Below are 21,709 nucleotides of genomic sequence, written 5' to 3' on the forward strand. Positions count from 1 at the left end.
GAGAGAAATATTTGAAATGGGTCTGATTATTATACACAGAACCGATTGCTAAAATTGTAACAAATAGTCAGTTCTCTACACCTATACAACTTTGTAGATCCACTCGACAGGGCTGTCCCCTTAGCCCGCTGTTGTTTCTTTTTGCCATTGAGCCGCTTGCTATGGCTATACGCAACTCCCACGAGCTGACTGGGATAAAAATAGGACACACGGAACATCGGTTATCCCTTTTTGCGGATGATATTGTTTTATTTTTAACTAACTTGGAGAAGTCAGTTCATGCAGTGGGGAAATATTTTACAGACTTTTGGTCATTTCTCTGGATACAAAGTTAACCAGAAGAAAAGCTCCCTATTATTTCTGAACAAAGACAACCCTCCTATCCAAACACAATTTACCTGCACCTACGAAGGTTTTACCTATTTGGGAATCCAGGTTAACCCGGACATAAAGAAAATTGTTTCTATCAATTATGACCCTCTAGTTCAAAAGGTTTTAGAATCATTAGAGAGATGGGACACGATGCCAATCTCCATGATAGGTCGCATTAATATTATAAAAATGTCGATTCTTCCAAAGTTTCTATATCTTTTTCAATCTATTCCCCTACATATTCCTGCCTCTTTGTTTTCATCATTAAATACAAACTTTACCAAATTCATATGGAATAATAAACGGCCCAGGTTACGACTTTCTCTTCTATATTTACCTTTCGACCGAGGGGGGCTTAGACTGCCTAACATGAAGCTGTACTACTGGGAAGCTCAATTATGTGCCGCTACTTCGTATTTTTCACGTAAGGATATTCCTTCTTGGATACAAATTGAAAACAACACAATAGAATTGCCATTAAAATCCTATATTACTCAGCTGAAACTAAACAGCTGCTAAAAAACAATAAGTGAATAAAGGTGTGTGTAAATTAGGGGACTTGTACAATGATGGAGTTCTAATGTCTTTTGAACAGTTGACAAACAAATACGACTTGCCAAAGAAATTTTTTTTTAAGTATCTTCAGGTCAGAAGTTTTATTACTAATTTATTGAAGTCGACTGTGCAGCCCCCACTGTCCACCATAGAGAATATGGCTATTAACCATCATCACAGTAGGGGCTTACTTTCCAAATTTTATAATATTTTAATTGCAGCCTCAAAAGAAAGTAGCCTTTCATATTTACAAGCTTGGAGATCTGATATGGAAACAGACATTTCAGTTGAGGAGTGGAATAACTCCTGTATTCTTGCACAAAAACAAACTATCAACACAAGATTCCGATTAGTACAGTACAAGTGGTTGTTCAGAACGTACATCACACCAGTGAAACTCCATCATTTCAACCCTAATATACCAGATGATTGTGTCAAATGGGGTAAAGAAAAGGGGACACTATATCATTGTATGTGGCAATGCGAGGAACTTCAAATCTTTTGGAAGCAAATCTGTGCACTAATTTCTGATCTAATTGAATGTAAAATGCCCTTAGATGGTAAACTCTGTATATTACACATTTTTCCAAATAGCTTCAAATGCAATACAAAGAACAAGAAACTTGTAAACTTTTGCCTGGTGCAGTCGAAATATGTTATGGCTTTGAAATGGAAGGACACAGAAAAACCTGGAGTGAAACAGTGGATCAAACTGATGTCCAGTAACTTGGCGCTGGAGAAACTGACATATATTGCCAAAGGAAAACTGGAGGACTTTAAAGACATTTGGTTGCCCTTTCTACGCCTTGTAAAAGACTTTGATTTGTAGAAAATAATTTTGTTGTAATTGAGTGAAGGGTGGGTTTTAGGGTGGGGGGAGGGTCTTTATTTCATTTTCTTATGTGTGTGTTATGTGTTTTGTCCTTAAATTGAAAATTATAATAAACATATTTGTGAAAAAAAACAGAATGAGAACATGGATTCATCATGCCTTGTTACCACTGTGCAGGCTGGTGGTGGTGGTGTAATGGTGTGGGGGATGTTTTCTTGGCACACTTTAGGCCCCTTAGTGCCAATTGGGCATCGTTTAAATGCCACGGCCTATCTGAGCATTGTTTCTGACCATGTCCATCCCTTTATGACCACCATGTACCCATCCTCTGATGGCTACTTCCAGCAGGATAATGCACCATGTCACAAAGCTCGAATCATTTCAAATTGGTTTCTTGTACATGACAATGAGTTCACTGTACTAAAATGGCCCCCACAGTCACCAGATCTCAACCCAATAGAGCATCTTAGGGATGTGGTGGAACGGGAGCTTCATGCCCTGGATGTGCATCCCACAAATCTTCATCAACTGCAAGATGCTATCCTATCAATATGGGCCAACATTTCTAAAGAATGCTTTCAGTACCTTGTTGAATCAATGCCACGTAGAATTAAGGCAGTTCTGAAGGCGAAAGGGGGTCAAACACAGTATTAGTATGGTGTTCCTAATAATCCTTTAGGTGAGTGTATATACACACAGGCATCACAATATTTGTCTCAATATTTGATATATATTTAATATATTGCTCAATTTAAATGCAACCAAACATATGTCACTCTTTACCATCGAACAGGGGACATTTATTTGAAGATGAAATTTAAAACATGAAGTTGAATTGCAAAATTATTTCAATTAAATCATGTGAAGCGAATGTCTTTTAATATTAACACTTTAGTTGTTGAACCAACTGAAGATTTTCAATGCAAAAATCAACATAAAACTTTTCTTGTGTGTGTGTGTGAGAACCACACTCCCTTACAAAAAGAAGTTTCATTTTCACTTTATTTTGATGATCCCTTTAACACATTCTGTTGTCTTTAAGTAACATTCCACCTACATGTCTACTAACTCTCATTAGAGTATTACTAGACTGGTAGGGTTAGAATAAGTTGACATGTAGTTGCAAAGTTACTAATAGTCAGTAGAGTATCTGTTGGAGGACCATCACAATAAAGAGTTTGCAGATATTAGAACTATTGATACTCTAAAGAGAGTTATTTGACATGTAGTTGCAAAGTTACTTACAATCAACAGAATGTTCTAAAGGGACCATCAAAATAAAGTGTTAGCCTACCGAAGTTTATTAAAGTGTGCTGATAGCAGGCTATTTTAAACTAAAAATAAGAATGAATGTCCTCGAGGTAGCATGAAAAACTGTCCTAATTGTCCTTACAAATTTTCCATAACAAATGTTAATAACTTAATAGCTTCTTTTTTTTTTTTTACTAACTTAAGAGTAACTCCTTTCCATTTCCTGTTCACTGCCTTCGCTTACATTCTCATCAAGCCCACATGGCAGCACAAGCACTCTCTAACATTGGCCAGTTCATTCTCAAGCTCTGCACATCCCCCAGGAAATGTAAGTGTAAAAGAAAGCCTTATGTAAGAAACATGAACAAAAAAATTGGTTTAATTTAACTGTATGATAAATGTATATTACCTTTCTTTCTAGAATACAATCCCAAAAAAAGGGTTCTGCAGTGGCTCAAATTGAAATCCTGACTAGTAACTGATTGTAGATATCTTTCAATTCTTCATCTTTGTCTCTTTCTCTAGGTGTGTGAAGCGAAAATCTATGAATATTGAAATAAAATGTCAACAAAAGAGAACCTATGAGGTCTTCTCCCCCTGAAGACTACCGCCAAAATAAAAGCTTATTTATAATTTATTATTATTATTATGTTGGTCACAAGGTCCAATTCTCACTATTAGCTAACTATTAACTAGAACTTTCACCTCAATAAAAGCAGAATTACTGCTTATTAATAGTTAATAAGGTGGTAGTTAAGTTTAGGTAGTGGGTAGGATTAAGGGATGTAGAATATGGTTATGCAAAATAAGGAACAATAAGGAATAATATGTGCTTTATGCAGAATAAGGAACAATAAGGAATAATATGTGCTCTATAAGTACTAATAGACTGCCAATATCCAAGTAATATGCATGCTAATAAGAAACTAGATAATAGTGAGAATTGAACCCTAAACTTAAATGTTACACTAATTTTATAGTTTTATAACACAATACTATTGCAATTGTAATATATTTCTTGATTGATTTGTTAAATTTAATAAAATAAAAAATATTTATTTTATATTGTATATTAAACGGCTTAGTGCTTAGAGGTGGGGCAGTTAAGCTAAACTTCTTAAACCCTGCTGTTTACATGCATCATTTAACTATGGCAGTGATAAACATCACCAAATAGTAGTAACAATTTTATCCACACATCCGAAATCGCATACCTCTATTAACTATATTACTATATAGTAGATGAAAAATCTATGCCCAAAAAGTATAGCAAATTTCAACAGAGAGCGCAGAGTTAAAAGAAATTGTCAAGTGCCATCTACGGACAGACATAACATTCAGACACGTAGACCTCTGCATGCCAAGGTTATTATAGTTTTGCATTTTTAAATTAGTTTTTATTTTATTATCATTTTCAAATTTCCAATATATTTCAGTTTAGTTTTAGTTAGTTTCATTAATGGACGTTCATTAAACGTCAGTTTTTATTTTGTGAACACATTTCTATTTAGTTTTTATATATTTAGTTTCAGTTTTAGTTTTAGTAATTAGTTTAGCAGAGTTAACAGAACACTTCCAGTTAAAGACATTTAATTTCAGCCAAGTTTAATGTTTGCAGTTTACAGTTAACTCTTGTGAAAACCTCTTAATAAAAAAAATAAAAAATAATTTGAGAATGAACAAAGAACCAAACAAATGCAACTAAAAAGTAAAAATTATTCTTTCATACTCATTCATATTAAAAATGAAATCTTTTTAAACGTGGTGTATAAGAAAAAGAAAAAGATATGCGTATGATTATTATGATTATTCTTTAAGGTTATTTCTATGATTAATCCTTTCAAACATTATTCTTGTATTGATCCATTTATGCTTTTTGTCTATTGCATCGTTGCAAAAACGGAAAAAAGACGCGAAATGGGGGAAAAGCACAAGGTCTAGATACGCGTCTTTTAAAAGTTGAACTTATTTTAACTTGACTGCTGCGTTTTAAGAGCGTCGTGTCATGCACGAGATGCTGCAAAAGACATGAGATTCGAGCGCCATGGTCATACATAAAAAAAAAGTAGCGCAGTGGAATTGGAAAAATGATTATTTATTTTTGCTAATTATTATTTAGTTTTTCAGTAACTGTTGTTAGTTTTGTTTAGTTTTAGTTTTTCATTTATGTTGAAATTTTTATTTTATTTCAGTTTACGAAAATGTTTTTTTGTCCAATAGTTTTAGTCTTAGTTTCAGTTTTCATTTATGAAAATAACCTTGCTGCATGCTGGTGAGTCTAGTGCTTAACTAATATTGTTACTTATACAGAATACTGTTAATTTGCATATACAATGTAATCAGTTTACATATACCAATATCTCCTTTATAAAAAGGCATTAAACTGTGCATTGGATTGTTAAAAACACAAAGTGGGATATAAAGTATTTGACCACAGAAGAAAAAAAAGAAAAAAAAAATCATACACCTGTGTATTTGTATATAAACGTAGGAGACAACTTATTTAGGCAAAGCTTAGCCATATTTATTTGAAATTGATTTTGATTTTTCAGTATAAAGATTTTATTTTTATTTTGGATTGAATTTAAAAGTAGAGTTTAGCCATGGCCTGTAGGAATTTCTTCTTTCTTTTTTGTGCTGCGAGCTGCAGGACTTCCTCTGGATTACTGGAGTTTAACTCCGTCTGTCCGATGGCCTTGATCTGTGTTCACATAAATTTACCATCATCAGCTTCATATTAATGCAGTGAGCGAATTAGTTTATTTTGTGATGGCCAAATGTAACTACAGAAGATACTTCTGTCCAAATCTTGCATTAAAACTGCACTGAAATTATAGATATTACTAGATATTAACATTTCCACACTATCTGCAATAAATGTAATTCTTGAATCAATAGAGAAAACAAATCAGCTTACTGCAACTTGTCTTTTGTCACCCTCTCCTCGTTTTTGGTGAATGTCTGAGAGCAAATGTTATGGTTTAACAACGGCTAGAATATCAGATATGCTGGAAAAAAAGGTTATTCTAATTTTGTATTAATAAATTAGCAGATTTAGACCTCATAACTGATAACTCCTGACTACAGATTGTTGTTGGTCTGAAATAGAGTGTTCTTTAAAAAAGGATACATGTCAGATATTCCAGAATCGTCACATCCCAAATGTAGTCATAGAACGAATCCATAGAGTCATGACTGATGGAATAGGGGGAAGGGGTGGAGAGAGAATTAAACTTCTGAATTATTTTGTAGGGTACTGATACAGTATGCATTGTAAGTTCACCTGTTTTGCTCTTGTAGAGCTTTAAAAGCAGTCATGTAGTCCACTTCCCTCAGAAACTGGCAGAGAACAGCTACCTGCAGAGTGTACACAATCACATCATGAATTAGCTAGTACTATCATCTGAAACGAGACGGTTTATGAAGGCTTGTTACCTGAGTGTGACAATTCAACAACGAACAACACTTGATCATTCTCTTCAGAACCTGCAAAGAAATTCCACATGTCAGTCCTGACAATATTTCAGTCACATCTTTAGACGGCATTTTATTACCAAGACAAAAGTAGAAATTATTATTTGTCCATAACAGCGTTCAGCAAATTTGCAGCACCTGGTCAGTGTAGACATCAGGAGGAACTGGTTTAGTGAAGTAATCTGAGCACACAGTCCCTGCCTGCAGGTAATAATGCATCGCTGCAGAATACTGGTTGGTCACTGAAAAAACAATGGAAGAATATAAAATTATATAAAAAAACTTAAGTAAAAACTTTACATAAATTATAGAGGGTATGCATTGACTTCACTTTCCCGCAAGAACGCCCCCTCAGCTGGACTGAGTGGCAAAAGAGCCTGCTGCGTGACTGGATTTAATAGGGGAAACTGCGAAACCGTGAGTAAAACAAACGATTATCAGTTTAAACTAAAGGTTGGACTTGATATAGTGTTCCTTACAACTTACCAAAGATCCAGTGATCCATGGATATTGACATGCAGCCAGGAATCGATGTGGAATCGATGTTATATACATCATCGTATCGTACGTTTTTTGTCAGTGTTTATTTAAAAACATCTAATTATTTAGAATATACAATGGTACATTTATGAGTTGTCAATACAATATATAAAAAATACAATATTTCATACAGTATGATTTTACCCCTAAATTCAGCATATTGACAAAATAACTGCAAATCCAGTTGTTTCTGTGAATTTCAGCGATCCATTTGCTTCTCTGTTCTGTATCTTTCGTCAGTCTGTAAAAATATACCTCCGATTTCTTGTCAAATCTAGTTGTACAGTCCCGTTTTAGATGCGTTTTGTATGTTTTTGGAAGCATTCACGCTGAAAACAAATGCTGAAAACAAATGCTGCCACTCTGCATTCACGCTGAAAACAAATGCTGCCACTCAGTCTTTTTGCCACTCAGTGGATGTAACCGCAGTCACTCCGGCCGACGGTGACGTCACGTGCATACCCTCTATTGCAGTCTAGTCACGGTTATGTTTCAAAATGCTTTCTCTGCATTTATTAACCTGTTCTGGCAAAAACCTATCTACAAGTAGTGTATTAATCATTCTGTTAGCATTAATGCCTATTTAATACTGAATATTCAGCATGAAAACCTATTTAAATAAAACAAAAAAGATTGTATGCTTTGTATAAAGAGATTACCAAGTAATGCATCACAATGAACTCACCTCCATTAAATATCATGCATCTGACATTAGGCTAAGATTTTTAAATTGTTTGGATGTGAAACAATCATTTCAGGTATCCAAACTTTATTTTCGGAGTATTATGAGACTTCAGCATCAATCTCAGAGTCAATAGTTAAATATTTTGATGCACAAAACCTTTTTTTTTTTTTTTTACGCACCAGACATGGAAATATCATGTCATGACTTTCAATTTACTTTCAAGTTAAACTGCTTAGTGCTTAGAGGTGGGGCAGTTAAGGTAAACTTCTTAAACCCTGCTGTTTATATGCATAATTTAACCATGGCAGTGATGAACATCACCAAATAGTAGTAACAATTTTATCCACACACCCGAAATCGCATACCTCCCTACTATATAACAGATGAAAAATCTATGCCACAAAATGTATGTCACAAAAGTGTATACGAATTAACAGTACTCACAAAAGAGTAGGCAAAAAGTACCGGATGAACTACTTTTTCCAGTGAGATTCTGAGGTGTGCATTCGATGGACACTTTACTATCCCATGAGGCCACTGGAGAGAATTTGTGAATGATGGTAGGTCACGTGATAAGGGCAACATGGCTTAGATTATACTCGATAGTCATACACATTCATATAGAACGCATTTTTTTAGCGATCGAGAAGTAATTACTTAAAAAAATAAGTACCAACTCAGTACCAAATAAAAAAAATAAGTACCAACTCAGTACCAAATAAAAAAAATAAGTACCAACTCAGAGTATTGGATTTCAGACAGAGGCATATGGTGCATACAGAACACTATATAGCAAATTTCAACAGCTTTATGGTTAATATCATCATCAAACAGTGCTCGAAATTAACTTTTTTATTTGGTAGCACTGGTGCTCTTATATATATATATATATATATATATATATATATATATATATATATTATGACGAGTTGCCAGCAGCTCATCAAGCGTCACCCCTGGCAACACACACATACCAGCTGGGGTGCAATCACCAATCCCAGCACATGGCATTCAATTGTAGACAATTAAGCATTAACATGAAACTCTGTAAAGCTGCTTTGAAACAATGTGTATTCTTTAAAGTGCTATACAAATAATACGACTTGACTTGAAATAACCCCTCCATGTTGGATCTTTACAGTATAAGTGCAAGGTTTAATTTTATTAATTGTTTCTACTTACCAAAGTAAATGTCGGCCTGTGTGCAGAGCCACGACTGGTTGTTGGGGTTGAGGCTGAGAGCATAGTTAACCAACTCCTTTAATGTGACAACCACGGCTTCAACATCCACAGACTGTAAACTGCATCGACAAAATCATCATCAGAACATTTGACACCAAGATTACATCATCAAAACAAACCTTATAAATTTACAAATTATCATTACATATACAGATATAAACAAAGGGGCATTTCTTCATCTAATGGCATTTCATGTGTTGTGACGTACTTGGCGAGAGATGAAGGCCATATGGAGATATTCTCAGCTGTCACTTCATTCACTATATCATCCTGGGAAATACAAAACATCATAAGCACAATGACCTGGAATCAATCCAGTCCACAGGAATGAGCCTTTCATGAAGAATGTCTAGCACATTGAACCAACATTTAGAAATGTACTGGTCAACGTGACCAGTGAATTTCAGAAAGTAAAGCAACAATGTTGGGCTAGATGAAGGGCTAGTGTGCTAGTTTTGCAGGAGTGAAATTGCATATTGGTGCCGTCTTTGGCACATTAATCAATTTTAAACAATATTCTGTAATTTTATTATAAGATTATCGTGATAATAGTTGATATCTATATAGATAATAGTTGATATCGCACAGCCCTACAAGAGACTACTCCCTTTATAGTACCTATTCTGTTCATTATTTATTTGACATACTTCACAAAATTCATGTCATACTCCAGGATGAACTAGTGAAGGCAAAACAGTGATTATAAAAAAAAAAAAAAGATAAAATGCCCACCAAAACAGTTACAATTAGGGTTGTAAAGTAGTCATAGTAGTGGTTTTCGTAGTAGTCGCTACCAATACTAGTTACATTTCGAGGTTCTCTGTACCAATTTCGGTACCAGAGCAAAAACTATTGGATCAAGTACTTTTAAAAATGTTGTCCTGATGGGATCATCGCAGTTTCCGATTCAATCGCGCATTTAAATATGGTTGTCAATCCAGAAACTTTGCTGTGTACTAACCAGCATGAAAAACTAAACTTGTATTCAGATTGTGAATGGGTAATAAACAGTGATTACAAAGGGAGGCTCTTCTCTTGCTTTCTAAGGCTGTCAATCTTTAAACCGCAAGCTCACTGAATTCTGCACTCTCGCAAAACTTTTGCTTTAATAAATACAAAACAGCTGTCTAATATCTTTGTGTTAACACTTTTTCCACGGTCCGGCCAAACCGTTTTCTTTGCTTAACCGTTCTATTCCGTGCCGATCCGGTTTAATTTTCCACTGTGGGGCAGATAACGGAGCTCTTTGGAATGTAAATTTAAATGCTTTTACAGATGATAGGAGATGTAAATACTGACCTTGTTATGCAGGGTTATTATCAGATATTTAATTTGATTTTCTTATTAATTTGTGTTTACATCACTCAAATAGTGCGCTTGGCCAGCAACAGAAAAACAGGTAGCCAGGCAACAGAAAAGTAACCAGAGTTGCAATGTCAATGTCACTCCACACATTCTACTAGCATGGTTAGTATCAACTTTTTTTTTGTACAGACTGGTACCAGTAGTAACGGTACATTTGAAAATCCAAAATACAATCTAGAAAAAGGTATTTGTACTTTTATGGAGTAATTTCCTCTACACCGGTTAGCACATACCCGTACAATACTGTGCAGCCGCACAAACAAAGAGATGAGTGTTGTCAATACCAGTGGCTCCTAAAACAAAACAAAACAAAATTATATTTGTAGATTAATTCTGGAAGTTCTCTATATTTACGATAGACTTATTTAATGCTATGTACTGCGAAATGTTACACTTACCCGTAGTTTCTTCATAAAAGTCATGAATTTGCTCCTTATAACACAAAATAAAAAATGCATTAACATGACATGAAGAATTTTTAACATAGTATATAATTACAGCTTCTTGCAATGAAACAGATTTTTTTTTTCTCAGGAAGTCATCTAGGGCAGGATTTAGAATAATTCCCCATGTACAATATAGTGGCCCTGCAGTAAACGCCCTCCGTCTCACCGGGGCAGGATGCCGAGCGAGGACTCTCTCAGTTTGAGAAGGCTCACTCTACCCTCACAGGTGCGTTTGTGCTGGCTGGAAACACTGCAGATTTGCACCACCGCTTCCCAGAGCTCCTTAGCTGTGCGTCTGCTCTCTTTAGGACCTGGCAGCTCCTTACAGGTGGAAGCTATCAGCTGACCCAGCTGCACGAGTTACAAGGAGAACAACAAAATAGAACAACCTGAGATTGAAATCTAGACATGCATAGATTTAAATAATAAAAATTAGCAATTAAGCACATTTCCCCACAATTCTCATTACTGTAATGAAAATGTATTTAAAAAATGTATTTTAATAAATCACTGTATTAGAGTATTTTTTCCATACTAAAATAAATAACTATCTTACAGTAACAAGAATCAAACTTGGAAATAATTGTTTTTTAAAAGACATTACAGAAACAGATTATTTAGATAATTAAAAACTCTCAATGGTCCTACCATCTGAATGCCGTATGAGCAGCAGGGTGTGTGGAGAGAGTGCAGATACCTTTATATACGGGTTGTTGTTGACCAGAGACTGGGGCACCTGTAGTGTCAGATATTCATTCTCCCTCCAGTTAAGCATGAACACAACACATTCCTCACCAACAATCTGACGCAGCGGGAGATCTGTGGACGTGAAGAACACTGTAACAAACTACAGCATCCTCTCCTAAAATATGAATTCCACTTCATCTGATTTCATTAGAATAACCACAGAAACCCAAATAGCTTGTTTTGTCAGAAGAATTAACTCAACACTTGAAAAAAAACTCAATAACTGTTTTAGCACAATTTGGGTTGATCACATCCTGAGTAAATGGTCATTAACTAATGCGAGCAGGTAGACCTTCAGGCCAAAATCTGCAGAGCGGAACTGACACTCACCTGCCTTAAAATGTGCAATCCAAACTATCCAACGCTACCTTAAAGTCCCCCAATGGTTGTATCCCTTAAAACTCATCTTTGATCACCAAAATGACATATTTAATAGTTTTTTTCCTGTGAAAAAAGCATCATGCCTTACAATAGCTTGAATGTAACTCTACACCCTTGCTTCATGTAGTATCAGCAGAACCATGAATATGCCAATTAGCCCCGCCTCCACTCACTCACACCAGCTCATAGATCCACTCGTTGACAATCAGACATTGCTGTTATTTTTTTCACTGCAGTTTAAAGGAGAAAAAAACTCAGCAATGGTGTGGACTTATGAGTTTGCACATGGTTTGTCTTAAAAGCGTATTAAAAACACCACATAGACAAAACAACATTAAAAACTTGATTTTCACCAGGGGAACTTTAACAGCTTTTGCCTTCTATCATATTTCTCAGACTAAAATAATTTTCTCTTTTTTAATGTAAGCACTGCATGTTTAGATAAATTATGTGCAGATCTACAAATAACCAAGGACAGACTAGCATGAAAACTGAAAGTGAATGAATGTTAAAACACTTTTGTCAATATATAGTAAAAAAAAAAAAAGCCAAAGAAATTTACATAAAGATTTGCATCAATGCCAGGCTGAGTGAGCAACAGTTACAGTACATCTACAGTATACGGTCAGATTAATTTATTGCCCTTAATAGTTTCTTTACATTGCCAGAAGTGAGTGTAAAAGACCTTGCTCTTGTTCAGTTCAAAGACCTCCTGTTAACCGTGCGTTCACACCGCCGCCGGCGAGAGCGTCAAAGTGGCCGGAAGTCATTCATTTTCAATGTGCATCTAGGACGGCGAGAGAGGTGTGGAGAAGTTGAAGTCAAGTCAACTTTATGGTAATGAGCTATGACACAGTTCGGCGGCAACCGGCGTCAACCAATCGGAATTTAGAAGTGCTCCATTTGAGAGGATTCCAGGGAACGCAGTAAACTTTGGTTCCGACCACATTAGTTCCCAAGCAAAATAGAGGAGAGGTTGATAATTTGAATTTGATAAGGCGGCGTGCAACACTATTTATAGGCAAGATTTTCATGCTAGAACGCTTGTTTTTCAGTTTTTTTGTTTTGGCTTTTAATTGGCTTATTCATTAGCAAACATGTCACTATAATTGTTAAGTTCTTTCCATTGATCAATTTCTTACTTTCACATTTAAAAGATTCCATGAGGTTAACTTATACACTTGGTCTGCAAAAATAACGATTGACATGCTTGTTTGCTTTGCGTCCCCTTTAAATAAAGTTGTAAAAAAGACCAAGCATTCGATCTACGTCAGAGTGTCCACGAATCTTTCCACGAATTTTGCCGCTCTCGCCGGCGGCGGTGTAAATGCACCGTAAGAGACCTTGTAACAGTAGACGTAATACCATGTATCCTCATTTCCAGATATCCGCGAACCCTGCTGACCAGGTCGGATGGAGGCCTCTCCATATTGCCTTCGACAGCACTCGCCTCGTGTGCTCTAACCTCCATCAGCAGTAGCTCATTGAGCATGACCTGACGCAGTTTAGGAGAAAACTCTGTCACCAGCTCCAGGCATGCTGTGAACAGCTGACGAGCATGCACAAAATCCTGCAACACCCAAAGAGACAAAAAGACTGGTTCAAACTACAAACTAAAAGTAACCTGACATATGAACCCCCAAAATATAAGACTTGATGTAATCTTTAATTCAAATTTATTTAAAGGGGTCATATAATGGTACATGCACTTTTACACGTTGATTGTACTGAAATGTGTGTTGGCAGTGCCTGTACACAACCATCATAAAATTATAAAAAATCCATCCAGTGTTTTTTTTTTTTATCTTCTTATGTTTTCCCCTGTCTCAAATCAAGCCGTTCGATTTTGTGACGTCACAAAATCGACGCCCCTCCCACGATTGTTGATTGACAGCAGCGACAGCAGTCAATCATAGTCCGCGCGGTCATTGTTGATACGCTGGAGCACTTGTCTATGAGCAGAATGGCGTCCAAGCGATTGTGGTGTTCTGTTCTTGGGTGCAGTAAGGAACACAGCAGTCATTTTGATGTTCCTAAATCTGAACCGCTGAAGACGCAGTGGCTGAGTTTTGTTTTCGAAGGGAATACTCCCCACGATCAACGTCAATGCTTTCATGTTCGCGCGAATCATTTCACACACCAGACTGCTTTATAAACGAGGGTCAGTATAAAGCTGGTTTTGCTAAGAAGCTGCTCCTGAAAAAAGGATCGGTACCAACTATTCGTGTTCCTGCTGCACCTCCAGAAGAAGAAGTGAGTGTAACTTTTTATTAACCTTTATATAAATCTTTATATTAATCTTTGCAAATCGCTAGCACGCTTCACGATGAATGCGGCTAAGGTTTACACTCAGGGTACATTACGGCATGTTTTCTATGTACGACGTTCTCAATATAATTCATAATCCCACGTTTATAATGAACAAAGCGTTATGGTTATTGTGTTACAATCGGTCTACGCACAGAACAGAGGGGCGGGGTGAGCAAAGCTCATTATCATTTAAAGACACATGCACTTAAACGGCGTGCTGAAAACAGCTGTTTTTGACCAGGTAAAATGAGTTGTTTTCTTACAATACTAATGAGAATTTTTAATTAAAGTATATTACAAACTTAATTTAGACCCTAAAGAATCATATTAGCTTGTACAAAAATGGCATTATATGACCCCTTTAATTTCCATACTGTCTCTTTATGTGCTGCTTTGTCAAAACAAGTTAAAGTCACTAAGAAATATTTCCTGTTGGGGTTAAATCCCAGATTAATTAATCTTTATTAAACTACCTCAGTTTTCAAAATGAGTAACAAAAACGTGGCACTTGGAATCACATGACTGGATAACTGTGTGCCTATGCACGTAGGTGATTTTGAATTAATATTTCATGTCGATATACAATGGTTACATACTGTTAAAACTAATTGTGGTGTTGATATCTTTGTAAGACTGACGACTCTATAGAACAGTGGCAAGGAAAACTAATTTTACCGTACTCAGAGAGCCCTATAGTGGTCGGGAGCATTCACATTTTTATGACAGTGTTCTGACACGGACATTTGGTCCTCTAAGGACCTCTGAGTAACTTTTTTAATTGACGCACTAGGGTTAAGAAGCTGGTTTTCTGGTGTGCATGTAAACATGCTGAATGGTGTTAAAGTGAGTCTTGTACAGATACACACCTTTATACTGATGCAGTGTAGACCTTTGGCCATCAGGATGTACACCAGGTCTCTTGTCAGATGGTCTTTTATTGCTAGTATGACGTTTACATAGTCAACAGGAATCTCCCACTACAGAAAAAAAGCATATAACTGTAAACTAACTTGAATTTTTTTTTTTTCACAATGTCAACAATTATAATTTATTATTTAAAAAAATGTCAATTGCTTTATGACAAGCATTTTTGGTTTGCGAATCGGTTCACAAGTTGATATGCTGCAAAACAAAAGTCTTTCCCGACCTTATTGTTAACCCTCCAGAAGGGTCGTTCGGCCATCCCATGCAGCTCAATAAGGATTTGTCGGATATGTCGAGCATCCAATGACAGAATGAGCTGCTGTTCAAGCTGGCTGATATTCACACTGGCAGACACTGTTGAGAACAAGACATAAATAGCACACCACAACCAAAAGCAAGTAAAGCTCCTCATATCATAATATTAAAAAATTCATATTGTCACGATTAAATATCTGTCCGTCAGGATGTACCAGGTATATCGTAGAATGAGGGCAGTGGTTTGGCACTGAGGTTGACTGTGGCTGAGCTCTTCCTCATCTGCTCTATCAGGATCTTCTTCTCCTCATCTTGAAGAAGTTCATTGAAGAGTTTATGAGATGACACCATGAAGGCCAGAGAAACATCCTCCAACCGGTCACAAACAGTCCTACAATGAAAACAAGAAAGAAAATCTAAAATCTCTGAAAAACAGGCAAGCTCAAAGCTCAAATTAAGAGAGAGATGTCATGGAATATTTGTGTAATTGTTACACAATAGGAACATTTAAAATGAAATATATTAGTGACAAAGTGAAAAAGAATATTATTGAAGTAAAACCCACTTTAAACAAATCCACCCTTAAAAACCATGTGAAAGCAAACAAAATGCAGGGGGAAAAAATTTGAAAATGCATTTTCAAAAGTCTGGCTAGATGAAAATAGCATTTAAAACTATGTAAAGGTGCTCACTTGATGAAAAGAGCCATTTTTCTCTTGCTCGTTTCTGACAGGTGCTCCTTATCCAATGACCTTGTACACACCTGAAGACATGAAATCACTGAGCGTAAAAGAGCATTTCATTTAAAAAACAAAGATCATGTGAACTAGATCAGTGAGAACGTAGTAAATTAAGAGAATGGAGTGTGCGATGTGTATGATTCAGTGATGCAGCAGGGTTTATACCTCCAGCAGAAAGCTGATGGTGTTTTCGCTGGGTTTGAGAAGCAGCTGAAGGAAGGACACACAAGGGACACCACCCTCCAATGCATCTCTTACTGCATTACACACACACAGTTTATGACATACTTCCTCCAGAGCCCTGTCCCTGTCACATAAACACAAACACATATTAAAGGAATATTCTAAGCTTAAATACAACAAGATCAAACTTTGTGGAATGTCATTTATCATATGTTGGCTTAACTAAACAAATTGTGTTTATAGTATACCACTTATTATGGAAATCTATGGGGCAAGACATTCGGGTGAGTTTATAAACAAAAATATGAAGCTTTCACACAAATTCCTTAGTAAAGAACAAATGGTATTTGATCTTTTTGGTGGGACTTCTTATCTAAAGGGCTTTTCACACTGCGCTTAACCCTGGTATTTGAGGGGGAAAATGTCAAATGGTCAAGTCAAATCACCTTACCTTTATTTATATAGCTCTTTTTACAATACAGATTGTTTCGAAGGAGCTTTACAGTGATAACAGTAAAATAATGCAACAAATTTTGTTTCTGCTGTTCAGCAGATCTAGAAGAAAATGGCATCATAGTCCAGCTTCAGTAATGGTTCATTTTTGTTGTAAAAAGTTATTAATTTGGTTCATTTATATATAGGCTATAGCCGCTCTAGAGAAAACAGTGATGTCATCATCCAGCTCAGTTCAGTTCTCATATAATGGTGTCAGGCAGATCAATACTATTGTTGACTATTAAGTGTCCCCAACTAAGCAAGCCAAAAGCCAAAGGCGACAATGGCAAGGAACCAAAACTCCATCAGGTGACAGAACGGAGAGAAAAAAACCTGGGGAGAAACCAGGCTCAGTGTCTGGCCAATGAACACCAACAAGTCATCACGCTGGTATGGAAACGGGTTTGTTGAGGACCAATGGTGATCAAAACGTGTGAATTTGAGTGTTACATTAATTACCTTTGCAGTCCGAAAAATATTATCAGGAAAAAATTGACAGTGTAGTATAAAATATGTATAATATGAGGATGCGCAATGCTAGAGCCTTTATGCAAACAGGTAACGTGCTGCGGTCTAATCAATGACACCGACACCACAAATATGCAAATAAGAACATTAGGAATGTTGTACATTGTGAAGAGTCAGCTTACGAATCCCCAGCATTAATTGTTAACCCCCAAGTGTGTGTGAAACAGGATAACCCAGGATACTGTTAACCTGGTATTTAAAATGGCCCAGAATTGACTATTGTTTTTTTTACAGTTACATATAAACCTTTCAAGTAAAAAAAATAAATAAAAAAAAAGTCAAACGGACTACTTGCACAACTACTACCGCATTCTACTTGTTACAACTTGGGTGTTTCTGGTAACAGCGCACCTACATACATGAGAATGCAGATTATACCTACGTTTTATGGCTGTTAACTGATTAAAACTGTTGTATAATATCAAGAAAATGCAATTACCTGCCTCCTTATTTATTATAGATGCCTTTTTGTTACACATATTTAGCCAATGTATTGGATATAATGCGTTGCATTCAATGTTGTTATTTAATTTGTTTGTAAAAGATGGCTTATATTGTTTTGGCATTTGGTACAGTAAATGGTTATATGTGTGTATATGTGACTGTGCTAACCCATGTTGAGAGGAGCAGAAAAGTGCGATTATGTGTGTGCGCTAGAGGACTCCTACAACTTTAAATGAACTCAGCCATTGTAGTTGAGTTTACTGGAGTTCAAGGACATGAAGAGGTGGACCGCTTGCACCTGCCTGGAGAAGGATCTGGGAAACTTTGGAGGAGTGTCAACCTAACGCTTGTTGTAAACAAGGAGTATAAAAGACTGATGCGCCAGAGCCCCCGACGCCTAGAAGCCCAGAGCTGGGGACAAGAAACCCCAAGCAGAAGATAAGAAGCCCAGAGCTTACTACACCTTTGTTTCAAAACATGACTATTGTATTTTATACTTAAACGATTAAGTTGTATTCGCCTTTTATATTTTTGTTTATTATAAAAAGAAAAGTAACCAATTAAAAGAAATTTAACTGATTACAAAATCTGCCTACTGAGACTTAGATTTATGATGCTGGAAGACTTTTAACCCTCTGAGGTCGAGAAACGCGCCGACGCGTTTTGCTGGATTTTTTTCACATAGCAGCAACATAAACTTAAATTACTCCGTCATTTATGGTTATACAGAAAAAAGAAATATAAAAAAAGAATCTGTGATATTTCTACTTTTGTATGTGTCCACTTACAATCAAATCAAAACATTGTGCTTTTGTCAAATAAAGAAAATAAACCGGGTGTGCGTTCTGCCTCTCCGTCGCGGTGAACTTTTTTTTCTTGAGCACGTCTATAAACTGAAACAAAACTCAGCGAATCCTTCTCACACATTTATGAGCCATATACCTTTATACACATTTAAGTGTGTACTTTTAAATGATCGGATTCAAACTGAAAACAAATATTCTCCATCCATCCATCCATCTTCTTCCGCTTATCCGGGGCCGGGTCGCGGGGGCAGCAGTCTAAGCAGGGATGCCCAGACTTCCCTCTCCCTAGACACTTCCTCCAGCTCTTCCGGGGGGACACCGAGGCGTTCCCAGGCCAGCCGGGAGACATAGTCCCTCCAGCGTGTCCTAGGTCTTCCCCGGGGTCTCCTCCCGGTGGGACATGCCCGGAACACCTTCCCGGGAAGGCGTCCAGGAGGCATCCGGAAAAGATGCCCGAGCCACCTCAACTGGCCCCTCTCGATGTGGAGGAGCAAATATTCTCTGTTAAAGTAATTTGTATAAAACCAACAGGATGTCCAGTATCTCAAACGCTTGCTAATTACTTTTTAATTCGACACGCCCACTCGCGCAAAAGAGATTCACATGCAAATCTCCACATGGAACGCGAACGCCCTCGTTACCTCAAACACAAAACACCAAAAAACGTCACTAGTCTCTGCTTTTCGTCGAGTTTGGAAGACACGTCTGAGCTTACATTGGATTTACCCCCAGAAGAAGAAGAACGCGATTTGAAGACAAGAAAGATGTAAGGTAAGAAATTCTTACTTATTAGTTTATGGTATTGTTGCATAAACGTCACATTGCAGTTGAACTGTTGATAGATATATGGTGAATATTATACTATTTAGACCCGTGTTTCCTGTTAAATACTGTTTGTGGATATCTGCTCAAACATAGATATGTATAACCATAATGTTTAATATTTTGGAGCGCGATGGCGTTTGAATGTATCATATTTTGGAGCGCGCTGTGGGTTTGAATGTATCATATTTTGGAGCGCGCTGTGGGTTTGAATGTATCATATTTGGAGCGCGCTGTGGGTTTTAATGTATCATATTTTGGAGCGCGATTGAAAAGGAAAAAATGCACCAAGGTTGGCATGTTTGAAAGGAAAAATGCACCAAACATTAGGCTTTATGTTTTTACTATTATCTCATTTCATATCATCATAACGAATGGAAACATTTGAAGTAACATATGATAATCAATATATTTTTCTCTAGCGTAGTTGTTCTTGAAATCTTTTGGAAGATTTAATTTATTGTTATTATTATTTTATGCAGCACTGCGTAGCCTATGCCTACAAGGCACAACAAACCTGGTGTTCATTATATATTGTTGGAAACGTGTGTGTGTGTATTCTGTGAATTTTAAAAATAAATTTTAACCAGAAAAATCTAAAATCTATTCCCAAAATCGTGCAGCCCTATAGTTTCTCTTGATATCAGTATGTTCACAGTTTTTTCTTTTTTTTTTTCTTTCAGGGACCAGATGCAACTGAGTCCTGCTGACTTCAACATTCACATGAGTCTCTGTACATGAACATGGTAAAGTGAAAATCAAACACCTTGGAAATGAAAGGTATGTACAATGTTTTTAGGAATGGCACAAAGGTCTCTGTCTTTGGATCATTGTTTTCAATGTGCTCTTTTGTCATTTGTATTTTTGGATTGTGTTGTGTTGTAAATAAATCCAAACAATCTAAAAGCCATTCTTTTTTAAATCTCCTCATTCTTTGTGCAAGGTTGCTCTGAATGACAGGGCCTGATCGCTCCTAATAGGGCAGTTAGGGGAGTGTCTTTGTCTTTCTCAGGTGTTAAAAGCTTACATATTCATGAGATGATCACGCCTCTTCGCATATGGCTTTGTCACACAAAACACGTCTTAGAAATTTTAAATCAATATATTGTCTTATCTGAATGAGCAGTCAGGGTGATTTTCACATAGTTTTGGAGCAAATATTCTAGGCTATGTCATACAATTTTCAAAAGTCTTGTGAAGAAATAATCAGTATGGGTTTCATGGCCTTATTTCAGTGAGAATTTTTTTTTGTATTTTCACAAACCACGCATAAATGTCATTATCTCAAAACTACAAACTTTTACATACATGCTGCTGATATATTATTGTAGCAGAGTTTGTGCTGAATACAGTGTAATTAGACTTTAGCCATGAAAATGTCACTAGTAACAGAAAAAAACACAAATGTCAGAGCATGTCAGAACACCTCCAGGGCCAGAAAACAGCTCAGACCTCAGAGGGTTAATGAGAACATACCACAGAGGAGTCTTCTGACCAAATTGTAAGTACATTTTGAATGCTTACGGTTTAGGTCAGATTTGACTTTCTTTACCTTACCTGAGAATAATAAATAAATAGGTAAAAGGTGTTAAGAGTAAAGTACACACCCTAAAACAAAACAATGAATCATGTTCTCTGCGTTAACATGAATAATCTTGAAATGTTCCTATAAATATTTTTTCTTTCCAACTGAGCATTCTGAATTATAAATACATGCTGCATATTTCCCCACTAACCTAAAGCAGTCCAGTGCTCGTCTTCTCATTAATGGTGTTTTTCTCTAACTGATCATATTTATATACCTGTTCAGTTTATATTTTTAAATGAATTCGACTGATAAAAAGTATTGGACTTTATAAAAGGTATAGCCTCCCATGGACAAGTGTTGAAAATTAGCATGTGTGCTAAAAGACCCAAGCAAATGCAAATGGTTCGTCCAATGTAATTGTATTGTCCATGTCAAATTGCTGACACAAATGTCACAAAAGGCTGATTCAGGTCTGGATGCGTTTCCCAAAAGTATCGTGAGCTGAGTTGATCGTAGAGACCATTGGTGGCAATGGTTCTACGATCTACATACAATGCTTTTGGGAAACGCATTCATCTCTGTCGTCTGTTCAACTCAGCGCTGTTGTCTTTCAGAGATACGGTCATTGTAAGAGTGGGTTGTTTGCGTTCCCTTGCGTGCTTGTGGCTACCTACCAACACATAGGGAAAGTATTTATGAATAAGGTATTTCACATGTATACACACACACGAGCACGAAAGCGGTTTCTGCGCTGAACAACGTGATGCTATTTTAATCGTTATCA

At 36.5% G+C, this 21,709-nt stretch overlaps 1 protein-coding gene across 1 annotated transcript in view; it reads right to left on the reverse strand.

Annotated features, from left to right (window-relative positions):
* Positions 1–5,509: 5,509 nt before the first annotated feature.
* Positions 5,510–21,709, reverse strand: part of ints8 (integrator complex subunit 8) — a 40,005-nt gene continuing 23,805 nt past the window's right edge. Inside the window, exons 11-28 of the mRNA XM_082186713.1 lie at positions 16,285–16,426; positions 16,072–16,142; positions 15,595–15,770; positions 15,348–15,478; positions 15,067–15,177; positions 13,256–13,460; positions 11,460–11,581; positions 10,929–11,113; positions 10,715–10,748; positions 10,550–10,609; positions 9,160–9,221; positions 8,892–9,010; positions 6,623–6,726; positions 6,446–6,496; positions 6,294–6,367; positions 6,141–6,205; positions 5,928–5,971; positions 5,510–5,711 (exon numbers count right to left, since the gene is read on the reverse strand). Coding sequence (XP_082042839.1) covers positions 5,595–5,711; positions 5,928–5,971; positions 6,141–6,205; positions 6,294–6,367; positions 6,446–6,496; positions 6,623–6,726; positions 8,892–9,010; positions 9,160–9,221; positions 10,550–10,609; positions 10,715–10,748; positions 10,929–11,113; positions 11,460–11,581; positions 13,256–13,460; positions 15,067–15,177; positions 15,348–15,478; positions 15,595–15,770; positions 16,072–16,142; positions 16,285–16,426 — 1,873 coding nt within the window. The 3' untranslated portion in view covers positions 5,510–5,594. The remainder of the gene's footprint in view (positions 5,712–5,927; positions 5,972–6,140; positions 6,206–6,293; positions 6,368–6,445; positions 6,497–6,622; positions 6,727–8,891; positions 9,011–9,159; positions 9,222–10,549; positions 10,610–10,714; positions 10,749–10,928; positions 11,114–11,459; positions 11,582–13,255; positions 13,461–15,066; positions 15,178–15,347; positions 15,479–15,594; positions 15,771–16,071; positions 16,143–16,284; positions 16,427–21,709) is intronic.

This window comes from Leuciscus leuciscus (genome assembly GCF_965113295.1).
Source record: "Leuciscus leuciscus genome assembly, chromosome: 12".
NCBI lineage: Eukaryota > Metazoa > Chordata > Actinopteri > Cypriniformes > Leuciscidae > Leuciscus > Leuciscus leuciscus.